Here is a 19493-nt window from a genome sequence, read left to right on the forward strand (position 1 = left end):
AGAGGAGCTTTTCAAGAGGACAAAAAAAAAGGCTTTCAAAATTTCAAAAAAGATTCAAAATTTTGACTTCAGGAAATCAAGAGGAGCTTATCAAGAGTACAAAAAAAATGCTTTCAAAATTTCAAAATTTCAAAAAAGATTCAAAATTTTGACTTCAGGAAATCAAGAGGGGCTTATCAAGAGGACAAAAAAGGCTTTCAAAATTTCAAAAAAGATTCAAAATTTTAAAAAAGATTCAAAACTTTGACTTCAGGGAGTCAAGAGGAGCTTATCAAGAGGACAAAAAAAGGCTTTCAAAATTTCAAAAAAGATTCAAAACTTTGACTTCAGGGAATCAAGAGGAGCTTATCAAGAGGACAAAAAAATGCTTTTAAAATTTCAAAAAAGATTCAAAATTTTGACTTCAGGAAATCAAGAAGAGCTTATCAAGAGGACGAAAAAAGGCTTTCAAAATTTCAAAAAAGATTAAAAATTTTGACTTCAGGGAATCAAGAGGAGCTTGTCAAGAGGACAAAAAAAGGCTTTCAAAATTTCAAAATTTTAAAAAAGATTCAAAACTTTGACTTCTGGGAATCAAGAGGAGCTTATCAAGAGGACAAAAAAAGGCTTTCAAAATTTCAAAAAAAGATTCAAAACTTTGACTTCAGGGAATCAAGAGGAGCTTATCAAGAGGATAAAAAAAATGCATTCAAAATTTCAAAAAAGATTCAAATTTTGACGTCAGGAAATCAAGAGGAGCTTATCAAGAGGACAAAAAAAGGCTTTCAAAATTTCAAAAATTTAAAAAAGATTCAAAACTTTGACTTCAGGGAATCAAGAGGAGCTTATCAAGAGGACAAAAAAAAAGGCCGCGAGAATTATGGTTGCATTGATTCTTAGTATGACTTTTACGTTTTTACCTTTATAGTACACTTTTTATATATACGTTTCACGTTTATAGTATGTTCTTACGTTTATCATATTAAAGTTTCAAGCCATGAAGACACCTCAACTAAAGGTTCAGAACCAAAGAAACCCCAAACATATATGTTTGTACTGGTTCTTATGATCTTAATGAAATTTTTTTTTTCAACAACAAATTATAACTTTTTAAATAAATGAGCTCAAAATTAAGGTAATTATAACCAATAAGCAGTTAAAACCAAATAAAACACAATCAGATACTTATAATCAAAGGGTAGATCAATATTTATCCATACTTAATACTGAAATATGATAGGCGTTAAGGTGGCTTAATCTCTATAGAAGCCTAAATATTATGCAGATTTTCAGTCCATATATTCACATAATTTTCCCCGTACTCATTCAAAATTGCAGTTATTATCAAAATATGTTTGAAGTTATTTTCCTAATTACAAGCTGCAAGCTCAAACCTTAATCTCTAAAAGGAAAAACCAAAATAAGCTTTCCAATTATTCCTTTGGTTAATCAAAATTTCAATAGAAATGAACCGAACTTATTAAAAAAAAAAACCTTTTCACAGTAAACCTTTGTGGAAAAATTGCTACCTTAAACCAAAAACGAGTACAAATAGAGTCAAATTACAATTCAAGCTTAGAACGAACGTAAATCGCTATCAGTAGACAAATGAACCCAAAAACGAAAAAAATACAATAAAAGACCAAGTCAAAATTAAAACGCCATTCTGTTATTTAGAAGGCTTAGCTGTCAAAATTCATTTGTGGGAATTTTTTTTGAATTTAATTCTGACAATGGAAAATTTCTATCACTCCTACGGTGGGTATTTCTAAGACCATTACTTCGACCAAAACTGCTCTTACCGCAGCTCCTGCAAGTAAAACTACTTTTACATGGATTACTCCGGCTACGAATAGTCTTACCACATTTACACTAGCACTAACTACATACTTTTATTAACAAACCTATTACCCAGGCAAATTTCTCCAGAGAAAGAAATACAAATATAAAACAATCAGAAACTAATTTATTAAATTGCTGTTTAAACCAAAAGAAATTACTCCGAGTAAAGAAAAGAAACAAAAAACGAACAAAAATTTCAACGAACAACAAATTCAATGCCAATATGAACGAAAATCAGTCAATAGATGTATTCTCCTTAGGGTCCAGGTGTTTTTTTCCCGGAAAATCCTCCCTAGAATATTCCCCCGGGAAAATACCCCACGTAAAATTTCCCCAGGACAGTTTTCCCTACAGAAAATCCCCCAAAACAATCCTCCATATTCCCCCAGGATAATTCTGGATTTTCATTAGAAAAGAAAAGGAAAGTTCTGCTCACCTATTTAAGTCAGAGGCAATGCTATAGCGTTGTCATAAAAGAGCATAAGGGTTCAATGTATCAATATTTATTTATTCCCAGGAGCAATTCATAAGGAGGAGGTTCGTATAAACTTCGGAGAGAGCTCATTCGATTGTGAATTAAAAGTTTTAGTGCCCTTTTTAGGAGCGAAAAGTGATTTAAGGGCAACAAGCCACCCCCAGACCGTTTCTACCCAAAAGCATCCGATCAGAATTTTATTTTTAAAGAACTGTGACAAAATTTAATTTTAGTGTAAAAAATGAGTTTTTAAGGAAGGGTGGTTTCCCTCATATACGGAGTGTATGCCTAAATACATTCAAACATTTTATATAGGAAAAGAGGAAAATTACCATTTCAAGTCAGTGAAAACAACGCTCCTGGTAGTACTTGTCATCCCTTCCCACGTCGCCCAAGAACTTCCTGGAAAGGCCCATAATACCCTGCCTCGCCTTTACCCCTCTCTGCCGGTAGGCATGTGAATACAATATTTATACTACATAGAAAAAAAGATCGTAGCAATAAGTGAAACTGTAGCAATGAGTGAAGTTGAAATACATTGAATATGTATGTTTAAATACATTTAAACATTTCATACAGGAATAGAGGAAAATTACCATTTCAAATCAGCGAAAACAACGCTTCTGGTAGTACATGTCAACCCTCACCTTATCGCCCAAGAACTTCTTGGAAAGGCCCATAATGCCCTGCCTTGCCTTGACCCCTCTGTTTCGGTAGACATGTGAATACAATATTTATGTTTCATCGAAAAAAAGGTTGTAGCAATGAGTGAAACTGTAACCTCCCCCCGGTACCAATACTAATGGTGTAGACGAAAAATATTCCGAGAAATCAAGAGGGATTAGATATCAAATTCTACCTCTGTCTCCCTCCCCAAAACTCATTCTGTATTTATAGGAAGTTCAATAAGAGTTAAAACATTTGAGCATCAAAATGCACTCTTTGAGGCATCTGTCCCTCTCCACTCTTTCATATTGCTGATGTTTAATTACACATCACTTCATATAATTTTTGATATGAGACAAATCAGTTAAGTTAAAGGAAGCTTTAAAATAAATATAAGGAACGTTTTTTGCAATAAAAAGGGAGGCATCTCCCCGCAGCAGCCTAATTCAATCTTAGTCTAAATGAAGAGAAATGATAGATTATTTCTTAACCACTCCTCCCTAGACCCTTTCGTATATTGATGGGAAGGCTCATGGAGGATTGGACGATTTGGGCATTGAAATGTGCTCTTTTAGACATCTGCCACCCCCAGATGACACAATGACCCACATCTCATCCTTTATAGTTCCTGATACGCAATGGTAAATCAACAAACGTAATTTATTATAAATAAATCAAATGCTCATACAACAATTTGTCTTGTATGGACCACGTAACTTTTCACCGGCGAATGCGCCACCGTGTGGCATTACTTTTTCTGCAGCTGGAAGCTCAATATATAGTCGTTTCATAGTTCTAAATCGATTAGAATTCTCAGAATTTTCAATTGATAGCAACAATTGTGGAATATTTTTGGCGGGGGATTTTCTTAAAGGGGGGAATACCGTCGTCTTTCTCGTGTTCCCTCTCAAATCCATCAAAATGCTAGAGTTTCCGTTTTTCAACAGTTTATCTTTTTTTTTACTATAAACTTTAAAAAAATAAAAAAAGTGCTTGAATTTGCAGGGAATATTTTTGTTTTTAATGTCAGTATATTGATGACAATCACCATTATTTATTTGGTCTGAAACACGGCTAATTTGCTTTAGTGTTTTACTCCTTTAGATGCATTTCTATCAAATTAATTTTTTTTAGAATTTGAAATGCTTCCAGACTTTTTGAAATTTATCGATGTGATTTATTTTCAAAACTTTCAATGAATTCGTAAATTTGTCACCGTCACTAAGTAAATCAATGACGTTTATTAAGTCAAATCCGTCAAAATTATTCTGTATTCGTAGCAGAGTAGCCAGGAGACAATATGTTCCCTTTCACTTATTTGCTTGCTAAGAAAACAATCGTTATTTGTAGTATCGATCACCTGTTAAGCAGAAAAAAGGCCCGATAAGTAATTAAAAATGTGCTTGGGTCCAGAAACCTGTAGAACAAGTAGCTCAAGGCAGGTTAGTGCAACCACAGAAATTTTTTCAAGAAACCAGGAAAGCTCTTCCGAGATTGGGGGGAGGATCAGAATTTTATTTTTGTTTCCGCCAAAGATGCCGTTTATTCGGAGCATTGTAACACTTACACTTTTTGTAAATTTGGCATTCGCGAGGGAAAAAGAATCAACCCGCCCTTTGTTATTTTTTCTTCGTAAGAAGAATATGTGATATCTTAAAATATATTTTGTTTGTAAGAATTTTTTTTTCTTTTGCTGAATTATTTTGCATTTTGTGAGAAGAACTTGTGATCTTTAGGATTTATTTTTATTTTGTATGAATTTCTTGTTTTGTAAGAAGTATTTTGTACGATGTAAGAAGAATTTGTGATTTCTTAGGATATTTTTGTTTTGTAATAATGTTTTTGAATTAAGAACTATTATTAGGAACATGATAAAATAAATTTATTTTCATTTGATGTTAACTCCAATCGAAATGAGACGAAAACAGGATCTACAGGGACCGTATTTTAATTTTCCGTTATTGCTACAGCTAAAACAGCCCAAACTCAACAAAAAATTTAAACCGTCATAATAATCTTGCCAAAAATATAGAAAAAGTTAAGACTGAATCAAGGAACGAATTTTTATCTTTCTTGTGTAAATATTCTTGCAAAGTTGTACTGCTTTTTACCTTATATTACCTTAAATCGCAGCTTGGGCTGATATAAAGATTTTCCATCCTTGTGATGACTTTGGATATATTATCTTATGTTGACAACTTTTAATTTATTTTGAAGTGATGCCAAAAACAAAAAAGAAGACAACAGAAAAGCAATTATCTGTAACAACCTAAGAGACACAAATTTTTGGTAAAAAAGATCTACAGAGACGGTATTTTTATTGCCTTTTATTACAACAGCAAAAAAAGCTCATAATAGCAAAATTTTTTTCTGAGTTAGATTTAGTCCCCTCGGAGGCATTTTTTTTTGTACCCATGGTATCTAAATTTGATCCATAGTGTCCATTTTGCTCACAACTTTTCGGTAAGAAATTAGGAACATGATAACATAAATGTATTTGCGTTTGATGTTACCTCCGATCAAAACGAGACGAAAAACAATCTACAGCGACCGTATTTTAATTTTCTGTTATTACTACAGCTAAAATAACCCAAATTCAACAACCAAATTTAAACCGTCATAATGATCTTAGCAAAAATTAAAAAATAGTTAAGACTCAATCGAGGAACAAATTTTTGTCTTCCTAGTGTAAATATTCTTGCAAACTTTTACTGATTTTTGGATATATAATTTAATGTTGACCACTTTTCAATTATTTTGAAGTGCAAAAAGAAGACAACACACAAGCAATTATCTGTAAAAACAAATTTAAAAACAAATCTGTTAAAACAAGAGACACAAATTTTTCATAAAAAAAAAGATCTACAGAGATGGCATTTTATTTTCTTTTATTACTACAACTAAAAAAGCTCATGATTGCAAATTCTTTTTTTCTAATTTAGTTTTAGTGTCCTAGAAGGCGTTTTTTTTTATCCCTGGCATCTAGATTTGATCCATGGTGTGTACTATGCTCAAAACCTTTTCTGTCAAAAACTAGGAACAGGATAAAATAAATGTATTTTTATTTAATGTTAACTCCGATCGAAACGAGACGAAAAAAAAGATCTACAGAGATCGTATTTTTATTTTCTTTTATTACAACAACTAAAAAAGCTGATGATAGCAAATTTTTTCTTCTGATTTAGATTTAGTACCCTCGGAGGCATTTTTTTTTTAATCCATGGATTTTAAATTTAATCCATGATGTGCATTTTTCTCAAAACATTTCTGTCAAAAACTAGGAACATGATAAAATAAATATATTTTCATTTGATGTTAACTCCAATCGAGACAAGACGAAAAAAAGATCTGCACAGACCTTATTTTTATTTTATTTTATTACTACAACTAAAAAAGGTCATGTTAGCAATTTTTTCCTGATTTGAATTTAGTGCCCTTGGAGGCATTTTTTTTTTATCCATGGCATTGAGATATGATCCATGGTGTGTATTTTGCTCACAAATCTTCTGTCAAAAATTAGGAACATGATAAAAGAAAAATATTTTCATTTAATGTTAACTCCAATCGAAACGAGACGAAAAAAAAATCCACAAAGACCGTATTTTCACTTTATTACTAGAACTAAAAAAGCTCATGATAGCAATTTTGTTCTAATGCTTTAAATTTAGTGCCCTCGGAGGCAAGTTTTTTCATCCATGACATCTAGATTTGAACCAAGGTGTGCAGCTCACATATTTTCTGTCAAAAATTAGGAATATGATAAAATAAATGTATTTTCATTTGATGTTAACTCCAATCGAAACGAGACGAAAAAAAGATCGACAAAGACCATTTTTTATTTTATATTTATTACTACAACTAAAAAAGCTCATGATAGCAATTTTCTTCTGATTTAGATTTAGTGCCCTCGGAGGCCTTTTCTTCATCCATGGCATTGAGATATGATCCATGGTGTTCATTTTGCTCACATATCGCATGTCAAAAATTACGAACATGATAAAATAAATGTATTTTCATTTGATGTTAACTCCAATCGAAACGAGACGAAAAAAGATCCACAAGACCGTATTTTTATTTTTTTTTACTAGAACTAAAGAAGCTCATGATAGCAATTTTTTCCTCTGATTTAGATTTAGTCCCTCGGAGGTAATTTTTTTTATATCCATGGCATCTACAATTGAACCAATGTGTACAGCTCACATATTTTTTTACCATGAACTTCGGGCACAAGTGCCTTAGTTCTGACTAGCATCGACGTCTTCTTCCCCCCTTCAAAGAAAACCCCCCAATCCTTCCCAATACAAGACTTAATGCTCGTAGAGCTCCAAATACTCAACTTGACTTGTGTCCCCAAATGTTGACAATGAGGTACAAAAACTCTTTCGTTCCCTATTTTGTTTCGCATTTTAATAATTGATTTAACTTTGTAACTATGTTTATCCCTTAACATTTATTTTATCATTGTAATTATAATTGTTCTGACGTGCTTATGCTAGCTTGTGTGCTATTTTAGCCAATAAATCATATTCTATTCATATTCTATTCTATTCTATTTTCTGTCAAAAAGTAGGAACATGATAAAAGAAAAATATTTTCATTTAATGTTAACTCCAATCGAAACGAGACGAAAAAAGATCCACAAAGACCGTATTTTTTACTTTATTACTAGAACTAAAAAAGCTCATGATAGCAATTTTGTTCTAATGATTTAAATTTAATGCCCTCGGAGGCAATTTTTTTCATCCATGGCATCTAGATTTGAATCAAGGTGTGCAGCTCACATATTTTCTGTCAAAAATTAGGAACATATTAAAATAAATGTATTTTCATTTGATGTTAACTCCAATCGAAAGAAGACGCAAAAAAGATCGACAAAGACCGTATTTTTATTTTATTACTAGAACTAAAAAAACTCATGATAACAGTTTTTTTCTTCTGATTTAGATTTAGTGCTTTCGGAGGCAATTTTTTTATATCCATGGCATCTAGATTTGAACCAAGGTGTGCAGCTCACATATTTTCTGTCAAAAATTAGGAACCTGATAAAATAAAGGTATTTTCATCTGATGTTATCTCTAATCGAAACGAGACGAAAAAAAAAATCCACAAAGACCGTATTTTTATTTTATTACTAAAACTAAAAAACTCATGGCAGCAAATTTTTTCTTCTGATTTAGATTTAGTGCCCTCAGAGGCATTTTTTTTATCCATGGCATCTAGATTTGAACCAAGGTGTGCAGCTCACCTATTTCATGTCAAAAATTAGGAACCTGATAAAATAAAGGTATTTTGATCTGATGTTAACTCCAATAGAAACGAGACGAAAAAAGATCCACAAAGACCGTATTTTTATTTTATTACTGAAACTAAAAAACTCATGACAGCAATTTTTTTTCTACTGATTTAGATTTAGTGCCCTCAGAGGCAATTTTTTTTTTTTATCTATGATATCTAGATTTGATCCATGGTATGCATTTTATTCACAGCTTTTCCGTTGGAAGTTAAGAACATGATAAAATAAATGCATTTTCATATTAGATTCAGAGCCCTCGGAGACGTGGTGCCCTTGACACAATATTCATAGGAGTGAAATAATGGCAAATCCAAACACAGGGATTAGTTTAGTTTTTATTGGAGAGAGGGTACTTTTATTGAGGAGAAGGTCAAGTAAAAAAAAGAGTTAAAAATAGGCAAATAATACCAAAGATATAACAAACTGTAATGAAATAATTGTAAATATTTTAAGGATTTGGGATGTGCAGATTCAGGGAGCCATACCTCTTCCCTACCTGTATGCATACCTAGATCAATGAAAAAACCGTGTTATCGTAAATTCTAAGGCCTATGTGAATTGAATTCCTTAAACATATAGCACAGGAGGAAGCTCAGCCAATAGAAGAAACACCCTTTCCCAAGGTGGCATTCCTTTAAAGGTCGGAAATAAATTTACTGAAGCACGATGTTTCAGGCATTTTTAGTTATGTGGTTTTTTTATTATTCCTTCTGTGTAGGACAAAGCTTAAAGCTCAATATGTTCATTTGAAAACAGCAAGCCTTACCCTCAAAAAAGAGACAAGGCAGGCTATATTACTCAGAATTCCAATTAAAGATTCTCTTAATCAAATCAAGATATTTTCCATGTCAAAACACTATGAGCTGTAAATAATAGAAGGAGAAATACGACCGATAAATAACTGTTTCCCTAAAAAAAATTCTGTGGTGCCAGAGTTGCCATCGCTGCAAATATATAAATGTGCCAAACTAGCTAAAAAGGTCCATTATTTTTTGGATCTTCAAGAGAAACACCGTCTTTCTCTAGATTCCCACACCGTGCACTGGACGGAGTTGGAGTTTTAGTTTTTAATGTCCCCCCTTCGCAAAAAAAATGAATGAAGTTTTATGCTTGTCAATTATAATGGTTAATTATTAGTGTGCTTAATTGTGTTACTGGCAGAGGCACCATTTGGGGGGGTCAGGGGTGGGCAAATGCCCACCCCAAATTTTTCGGGGGGGGGGCCAAGTTTCCACCACAGAGGGCCCTTTGCCGGCCATAATAATCCATTATATCCAACATAATCCATTCTGTCCAATTGATTTGAAATTACTGCACGCCTACTACTTTCACCGACATATTTTTTACTTAAATAAGAAAGTTTCTCGCTGAGGAGGGCCAGCCTTTAGTCGAGTTGAATTTTCCACTTTCAGTTTAATCACTTAACCTCGTTGATTATGACCTTTGATGTTATAATTAATCTTAGAGGTCAGTATGGCTGAGTTCCACATTGGGTTACAGTACATTTCCATGCAACATACGGGTGCTGAAAATGAGTTTTTACTTAGAATATTCGATCTATGTTCTGCCAAAACTCGCATTTTTTCTTACGTGAAAGTTGGGGGGGGGGGCCAAAATGGAGTTCATGCCCACCCCAAGATTTGGCCCAAATGGCGCCTCTGGTTACTGGCAGTCATGGTTAGCTGTTTAATTGTAGTTATTTGATGGGTAAACACAAGAAAATTGTAGGTTCTTCCTAATAGCTTGAATTGTCCCAACTCACACGACGTCCAAGACTAAAACTAAGTCATCAGGACGGCTAATCAAATACCTCCTGTTTTTTTTTTTTTTTTCATTTTAGACTCCCAATGTCTGTAAGGGAGCATAAGGGGACAATTCGTATTTTGTAAGGAGATGCTCTATATAGAAGTTTATACACCAATGTTGAAATACATAAGAACAAACGATGTAAAAATTTTGACGTACATTTTTGTACTTCAAGTTTTTGTACGCTTGGGGGTGCAATATTATGGAAATTATTATAATATCTTCTTTGTTTTAATTATAGACGTAAATTTATATTTTTAATCAATATTGCTTCTGAACAGCTAAATTAGAACTGTCCCCGAAATTTCCATATGTCAGAAGAAGCTGCAAATGGCAACTCTGAATAACAATCGCTCAAATATGTTGGGAACTCATGAGACTCCAAAAATCAATCCCCGCAACTCCTTATGGAAACGTAGTCATGCGCTTAAGGACGTCTGTCTTCACAGCTGATTCAAATATGCCATATTAGTATTTAAATCCCTCTATGCCTAAAGAGGTGTAATGGATAGTTGGCCTTTACTGTATTATCTATGGAAGTGGTTCTTTATTGAAGTTCTATGTTTTACGGGGAAAAATGTGTTTTGTGAAACAAACCAGAACTGTGAGTCCTTATATAAGCATTATTTATCGTACTATATTACTCAAGGGGAAATACTAGGTAGAAGTAAATCTGGATCACTATTTGGAGGGAGGCAGGGCAGTTGACCCCCTTAGTCAATGAAAAACACCTTTCTTCTAATATTTTGTTAGAAAAAAATGTAAAAAGCCATATTTTGGACCCAGATTTTGCAGTATCTTTTTTGTGATTTCGTAACAAAACAAAAAAGTATTTTTGTGGCTTTTTGTACCTGATATAAGGCGATTATGTTTTCTTAAGAAATTAACATTCGATTCCTTTCTGATTATCTGTTTTCAAATAGTTAGGAGAAGCAAACTGTAAGTAAGGAGCGACATTGGTTAATAGTAATCTTGCTTAATAAGTTGTTTCAACTGTACAAAATTCATTAAGTTTAGAAATTCTACGTTTTTATGTAAAATGCCCAATTTTTGAGAAGGGTGTGACTAACCCCAAGAGAGAACTAGTGATTTGGGTGAAAATCAAACTATCAAATTTAGCACATTAGAAACCCGTATTGTGTCAATGCTACCAGCTGTCACCTACAAGAGTGTGAAATTTGCGTGTTTATTTGTTTTCTTTGCTTCTTCATTTTTATTTGGGTTTGGCATTCAGCCAATAGTCATAGAAAATTAGGAAACGGCTCATTTGAAATTAAATTAAATGATCAAGTTCCTTTTTTAATAGCTAAAAGAATCTGTTGCAGTAAAGTGGCGTTTACTGCCATGTTATGGCACATGTATGGCATGTTATGGCACAGAACTTCAAGTTTTCCCCAAGCAAGGCCAAGGTTCTATCGATTAAAATGAAAGATAGGGAATCAGTTCAAATTTATAAAAAAAAATCAAAGATTGTACTCCCTGTTTCAAAGGTAGTAATATCATGCAATAACAAATTTGTTCCTGAAAAGTAAAGTAGTTCTTATAAAATAGACGGTTAATACATTTTTTTTAAAGCTTAAGTAACTAAATTGATTCTCTTATTGTTCGATAATTATGTAGAATTATGTGTAATTGTACATCAGCTATCGTAGAGGAGGGCCAATGGGTAATTCTATAAGTGGGGGATAGGTGTTCGATGCTTCAACAGTTTATTTTTTTATGCAAAATATTTCTTAGTCTCGACGAGCCTTAAGATGAATATAGAAGATGGTCTGGGGGTTGTACAAATCAACCTCTAGTCTCCCTTTGCTTTCATATAGGTACTAAGGGCATAAAAACGGAAACACTTCGTCGCTGGCTTCATCATAGGTCTGGCCATATCCTGGGCAGTTATCATGGACAGTTCATCATGAGCTCATGCCATATGAGCTCTTGGCTCTTCCAACCCCGTCATAAGTGCCATACGAGCTCTTGGCTTTTGCTGTTAGTTTCTTTCAGCTCAGCGTGAAACAAGACATAGAAGTGACAGAATAGATGGAAAATATATAATTTAGGCTATATATTTGTAAATTAGGGGCGGAATATTGGACACTATGAAATTAAAAAACAATTCTTATTGAATAATGTGCAGAATAATTGTATCTAACACATTAGGCATGCAGGTCCACTATACTTTACTCCCACCCCCTAATGTTCAAATACATAGCCTATTAGTTAGGATTGAGCGTCAGAAGAACATTAGGTAGGGTGTAGATCCTACAAGAACCAAGCTTAGATTTGTGGTGGTGTTCATCTTTTACATGAGCAATCAGGAAAGTGACACTTCTAGCAAGAAAGCTGCGACGATACTTGTGTCTTATAGGCACCACACTCAAGTTCTGTCAATAAGGGAAATTTGGTGAATACTAATGAAATAAAACAAAATATGATGAAAATATAATACTTTATCAACAAAATTATGAAAACTACAACAAAGAATTGTCAAATGGGGACCGCTCAGACCGCATTATATTAAGTACGTAATCCAAAGTACCCTAGCATAAACCAAACAAATTTAAACAAAAAATAGCGACAATGAAGTTTCCCACCGAGATGAAGCTAATACTGTCTGGTATAAAGATTATGGAAACCGGTAAATGTCTCATGTTGGCGATACAAGATCTTGAATTTGGTCACTATAAGACAAAAGTTACACCGTAGCTCTTTTCAATAGTAACCAGAAGTCCAAGGGTAAGACTTTTGATAGCAATAGGTCTATACATATTACTGGAAACACATTTTTATGGGTGAAAATTTTAAGACTTTCCACAAAAGCAATTTTTTAGAGAAAAGTAAAGAATGATATTGAACCAAAGACTGGTATAAATAAAGTCAAATAACTTTTCAGGCGTAAAACTTCTATTAATCACCGATAATAAATAATGGAAACCCAAAACGCAGAGCAGAAACTATTAAATTAGAATTAAGAAAATTAGAAACTAGTATAATGATTAAAATTCGAAACTAGAGTAGAAGTAAATTAGAAACTAGTAAATTAGTAAACTAGGATAAAAAGGTTAAAACTACTGCAAAGATGACCGGGCTAACACCCCTCTACTTTCTAAAGAGCAGACCATTATTTGCACTTTACTACGATCAAAACTGTAACTAGAGCTGTCTGATTTTATTTCTTATAAAATTAGAGCTGTCTGATTTTATTTCTTATAAAATTAGTAAAAAAAAAACACCTTTATAAGCAAGATTAATGGATAATAACATCGAATGTGGATTAAGAGTTTATATATATATATATATATATATATATATATATATATATATATATATATATATATATATATATATATATATGAATGCTACCCATTATGCTTCAGGTAGCGCATGGTAAGGGTGTTGAAAGAGTGCACTACATTTGGTGTGATATTTACTATTTGAGGTCAAAGATGCATGGCATGGTAAACCTTGGTGGGACAACTTTTGGTCCTTGGTATACGCCAGGTGGTAAAAAGTGAGCAGCACATTGCCTTTGGTGCTAGTACTTTCGATTCTTCAGAGGCTCATTTTAACCGTGGAAAATCTATCCATTGCTGTGTGCCAAGCTGCTTCAATCTTTACTTTAGAATTACATCAATCGGCTTGGCTTACTCACAATCCCTTCCATGAGCAAAAAGCTTTTAGTGACTTCTCCTAAGCTTTTAGCGTTTATTTGCATTGTCGATAGGAAGGTAATTAAATATAAAGCTATTTCATCTGGCCGCCACAGGAGATAATAGCATCACAGGATGAAACGAAATAGAAAAAGCAGTGCTTTAAAAGAGCCTGTTCTCGCTAGAAATTAAACATATATTTTCGTAAATAACTCATAGCTACTTTAATAGAGCTTGTACAAATGAAAATTAGTAGCTTCCATTAAGGATGTTGATTCATGGTATGCCTCAAAAGCTTTTATTCAGAGACAGGGAGAGACAGGGAGAGAGAGAGAGAGAGAGAGAGAAAGAGAATAGTCAGAGATAGAAAACCGTTAACGGAAATTTACCAACAATGCTTATAAATTGTAAGGCCATCTCTGAGCTGCAAAATTAAACACATAATAATAGACTTCAAGGAATTGTACTGAAAAAAAAAAAAAAAAAAAAAAAAAAAAAAAAAAAAAAAAAAAAAACACCACCACCTGAAACCTTGCTCCGCAATAGTGCAAATAAATCTTTATTAACTGTCTCCCAAAAAAGTTTAAAGCCAAGTTTTAATAAAAATGTTATTATTAACATAATTATTTTCAATTTACTTATAAAATAAAAATTCAGGTTATAATTTTTTGTTTACTAATAAAAGTATTTAATCATTATTAACTATTTTAATCGTTATTATTTTTATTTTATCTTCATTTTATCAATCAATTAAAAATTTATTAGCTATTTTCATGCATTAACTCTGCCTTTTACTTTATTTTAATAAAATAAAATTAAAAAAAAATCAAAATGATTATAACCGTGATATTATTTAGTTGAAATTTTGCGCTCCTAAATTTCGGAGCTCGGGGCAAGTGCACCCTCTGTCTCTCCGCCAAAACCACCTGTGCAGCAATGAAGTCATGACTGTAATTGCTTAATTGACTTCCTTGCTCTCAGAGAGTATAAAAATTAAATAAAAAAACAAGTTTTTTAACTGAAAGTAAGGGGTGACATTAAAACTTAAAACAACCAGAAATTATTCCTTATAGTAAACGGGTTGTCCCCTCCTCAACGCCTCGCTCTTTACGCTAAAGTTTGACTCTTTGTCACAACTCTACTTTTTAAAAGCATAAAAAAACAGTTTTTTTTATTAATTGCCTATCTTCTCTTGTCTGCAAACACGATTAAAACTAGCCAGAGTCAAATGTTAGTCTACAAATTCATGTCGGTTTTCTGTTTCGGGATATTTAGTTCAAGATTCTGACCAGCGACATTGTCGTCGTAGGTTAGTGGTTGATTTATTTTCCTTGGTTCAACTTGTCCTGGATTGACTTTTGCTGCTTTCAACACTTTTGGAGGGATTAAATTTTGTATGGAACAAAATCTGATGGGTTTGGTTTTGCCGTTTTGAATCTTTAACGGATTAAAATTGACTTGAAGTAATCCTAGGCAGAATTTTGTGTTGTCTGAGTTTTGTTGGGATGAATATGTTGGTTCTGGCGTAGGGTAGCCTCAGTTTGGCCGTATAGAATCATCCATGGATTTAAGTTCTGGATGTTCCGTTTTACATTAGGTGAGATATGCAAGATAAAAGTAGGGTGATGGACGGATACATCAATTTTGTTCCATAGCATAGTCTTTATTCAAATGAGCATATTTATTAATCCTCCTTTTTTCTAGTTTCCCGCCAATTTTATACACTGTACGACTTTTGCTTATTATATAATTTGCCTATTAATAGGCAAAATTCGTACAGTGTATAAAATTGAAGGAAAGTCCACAATTTCGGACGTCATTTTAGGATTCTTTAAACCTAGAAACTTCATAGTCGGCAAAGGAAACTTCACAGTCGGCGAAGGAAAAGTAAAATATTCTGTATATTTTTATTGTAAACCGTAACAATAGACATGGTTTGCAATAAAAATACACAACCTATTGTGCTTCATATTAATGATATCGATGTTCATCAAGAAACCATGAAGGCAAGCCAGAAAATTTAAGAGGTGGGTCCAAAGAGGTGCGGCACTGTGTAAGGGCCATATAGGGCCCTTACACAGTGCCGTGAGGAGGATTTTTACATGCCCCTCCCAAATTCTTTGGTTTTTCCCAACAATTTTCTATATTTTTTATATAGATTGCATTTTTTTATTTTTTCAACCCACCCACAGGCACATAAATTCCTGTGTTAGCGTCTAGTACTATGCTCAGTATTTAAAATAGCATATTGTACTTTCCTATTTGACATATTAAAGAATCAACTGAGCCTATTTTTGAACAGAAAAGCCCACCATCACTCATAAGTGACTCAAACAACGCTAACCAAATGCAACTAAATTTTTGGTGCAAACCAAAGCTCAAAACCACCACTGACCAAATTTTTGGTGCCTATCATAGATATTTCAATTGAAATGCCATTACCTAATGTAATATATTAATTAGAGGCTTAGCTCCAGAATTATTTTTTTTGGGGGGGGCAAGAGGGGTCCATATCTGGATAGTTAAGGGGCATGGGCTATATAATAATTGTTTTCCAAATTATTGTGGGGGAACTGCCCCACCGGAACGACACTCCTGACCTTAAAATTCACATTTTAAGCTTTGAGATAGCTTTAAAGGTTCAAAAAACTGTATCGAAAAGCCGTCTTACCGACAATTTATACCTAACAATAAGGAACTTATTTTAATTAGGAAACTTCTTCGAACCTATTTCTTTCAATATAAGCACGGTGAACTGTCCAGACAAAGAAGTGTTGGTCAGACTGACCCAAAATTATTCGTATCAATAAAAAAATCGCCTAGTTCATTAATCTGTTCATAAAACAGTAAAGAATGATAAAATTTCTGGATAAATATTTTTTTTTAGTAACTTTTACTGAAGAAGTTTTGTTTAAAAATTTAAAAAAATGGTTGAAGAAAAGAGTAGAAGGATAAGGAAAAAAAATTAAAAGTCTTTGAATGCTTACCAGTTTTTAAAGTGCTATTAGAAAGCAAGCCTAGTTACCGAATGCAAAATAGAGTACACAGAAAATTTGTATAAACTGTAACCCACGCTTATTCTGGGGCAGACTTAGAGGTCTAACATTTTCCAGTTTGAAGGCTTAAGCTGTGCCATGCGAGACGGGAAAAATTAAATATAAAAATTTAAGAAGTCAAATGGCATTCATGTGCAAATAACTGAAAGAGCAAGACAAGAATGATATTTTTCTAGCCCTACCTCAAGGTCAAATTTAAGGTGCCTTATTCGTCATGAAAAATAAACAGTAAGGCTAATTGACCAAAAACAGAATGCTTTGAAGCCAGATTCTAGGGGTTGTGTAATATTTTCAAAATATGATACTATCCACAGCTAGAAACTATAGTGGCTTAACTTCACAATCTTTGCTTGTTAAGCTTATCTAGAATTAAATAAAAAAAACAACTAGTTTTTTCACTGAAAGCAAGAAGTGAAATTAAAACTTAAAACGAACAGAAATTATTCCGTGTATGAAAGTGGCTGTTCCCTTCTCAACGCCCCGCTCTTTACGCTAAAGTTTGACTCTTTCTCTCAATTCTACTTTGTAAAACAGTAAAAAAATTTAGCGTAAAGAGCTGGGCGTTGAGAAGGTCACTGAAAGTGAACAGTCACTTTCATACACGGAGTAATTTCTGTTCCTTTTATTTCTGAACGTTTTTGAATTAATGCATGTTTGATTTTGGCTCTCCGCACATAAATTATTAAAATAAAATTCGCATATTAATTCTTTTTTTCGGCTAAATGGCTTTCTCTTAGTTTTGATCAGACGATTTTGAGAAAAAAGGGGTAGGGGTATGAGGGCTAGTTGTTCTCCAATTTTTCGATTACTTAAAAAGGCAACTAGAAATTTTACTGTTTAACGACCGTTTTTATTAGTAACAGATGTACGTAACTTGACAACTAACTTACGTAACAAACTTTCATATTCTTATATTTTTATCATGTATATGAAGGGGTTTGTCCCCTCGTCAATACCTTGCTCTTTACACTAAAGCTTAAATTTTTTCCCAATTCTTGAAGAATCACCTCTGAATCAAAAAGGCCGTAGAATTTATAGTTGAAATTACTAAAAAACACTTTAGCGTAAAGAGCGAGGTATTTAAGACGAGAAGAACCTCTCATATGCATAATAATCTCTGTTCGTTTAAAGTTTTATTGCTGCTCCTTACTTTCAGTTGGAAACACTTTTTTATATTTTTTTTCATTGTTATTTTTATAATAATGCTAGGAAATCCTGCGCCCCCTTTATTGAATTTCTCTTCCCCCATGACATATTCCTCCAAGGAAAGATCCTCCCAAATAACCCCTTCACTTAAACCCCCCCAAAACAATAAAAACCCCCTGGAAACTTCTGTACACTTTCCAATAACTATTACTGTATGTAAACACTGGTCAAAGTTTGCAACTTGCAGCCTCTCTCCCGGGGACTGTGGGGGAGTAAGTCTTCCCCAAAGACATAGTTCTGATGGTTGTTTACTATGCTGAACAAAATGGCTATCTCAAAATTTTGAACCGTTGACTTTAGGAAAAAAATGAGCGTGGGAGGAGGCCTAGGTGCCTTCCAATCTTTTTGGTCACTTAAAAAGGGCATTAGAACTTTTCATTTCCGTTAGAATAAGCCATCTTGCGACGTTTTAGGACCACTTGGTCGATACGATGGCCTCTGGAAAAAAAAAAAAATAAACACGCACCCGTGATCGTTCTTCTGGCAAAAAATGCGAAGTTCCACATTTTTGTAGATAGCAGCTTAAAACTTTTACAATAGGGTTCTCTGATACACTGAATGCGGTGGTGTGATTTTCGTTAAGATTACGTGACTTTTAGGGGGTATTTTCCCCTATTTTCCAAAATAAGGCAAATTTTCTCAGGCTCGTAACTTTTAAAGAGTAAAACTAAATTTGATGAAACTTATATATTTAAAATCATCATAACGATTCTTTTTATGTATCTTTTAGTATCAAAATTCCGTTTTTTAGAGTTTTGTTTACTATTCAGCCGGGTCGCTCTTTACTACAGTTCATTACCACGAACAGTTTGATTAAAAAAAAGATTTTTTTTATAAAACTAAAGTAATGAGTAGCATTAAACCTTAAAAAAATTATTCCATATATGTGATGGGGCTGTCCCATCTTCAGCCCTCGCTCTTTACGTTAAAGTCTTAAAGTTCTTTGAAAGTACTTCTCATTCCAACTCAACGTACCTTGTATTTGAGCGGTCCTTCTTAAAGAACTGTAACAAAAATTCAAACTTAGCGTCAAGAGCGAGGATTTAGAAAGGGAAAGCCTCCCTCATATGCAGATTAATTTTTGGTTCGTTTTAAGTTTTACTGTTGTTTCTTATTTTCAGATGAAAAGCTTATTTTTTGTTTTAATTCTGACCTGTTACGAAATCATGTGAGGAAAAGTCCTTTCCTGCCCCTCTAGTTTGAAATTTTACCAACAAAGTTTTCCTCGGAGACTTTCCTCCCCTTAGAAAATTCTTCCTGTGTAAAATTGTTCGATAGAAAATCCCCTCCCCCCAAATCTATATATTACCGAATAACAAATGCTATATATACTAATTGCAAACAATGGACAAATTGTATAGCTTACAGCCCATCCCCTAAGTACTCTGTGGTCATGTTGTCTGCGTAGTTGTCTTTCAACTATGCTGAATCTCAAAAATGTGATTGAATACCTTTTTTCCACGATCACGCCAGTAAAAAAAAAAAAAAAGAAAAAAAAGAAGAACAAATAAATAAAAACGGACCCG

The 19493-nt window shown here is 33.3% G+C and overlaps 1 protein-coding gene across 3 annotated transcripts in view; it reads left to right on the plus strand.

The window, feature by feature from the left end:
• LOC136035554 (uncharacterized) overlaps nt 1-19493 on the plus strand; it is an 83380-nt gene that overhangs the window by 6868 nt on the left and 57019 nt on the right. For 2 of the 3 annotated variants that reach the window (XM_065717418.1, XM_065717419.1), the window contains exon 1: nt 10518-10665. The exons of the other annotated variant lie outside the window; for it this stretch is intronic. In XM_065717418.1, the coding sequence (XP_065573490.1) occupies nt 10566-10665 (100 nt within the window). In that variant the 5' untranslated portion in view covers nt 10518-10565. Of the gene's footprint in view, nt 1-10517; nt 10666-19493 lie in introns of those variants that run through there. 3 annotated transcript variants of the gene reach the window in all.

The sequence above is a fragment of the Artemia franciscana genome, chromosome 14 (assembly GCF_032884065.1).
Source record: "Artemia franciscana chromosome 14, ASM3288406v1, whole genome shotgun sequence".
Taxonomy (NCBI): Eukaryota; Metazoa; Arthropoda; class Branchiopoda; order Anostraca; family Artemiidae; genus Artemia; species Artemia franciscana.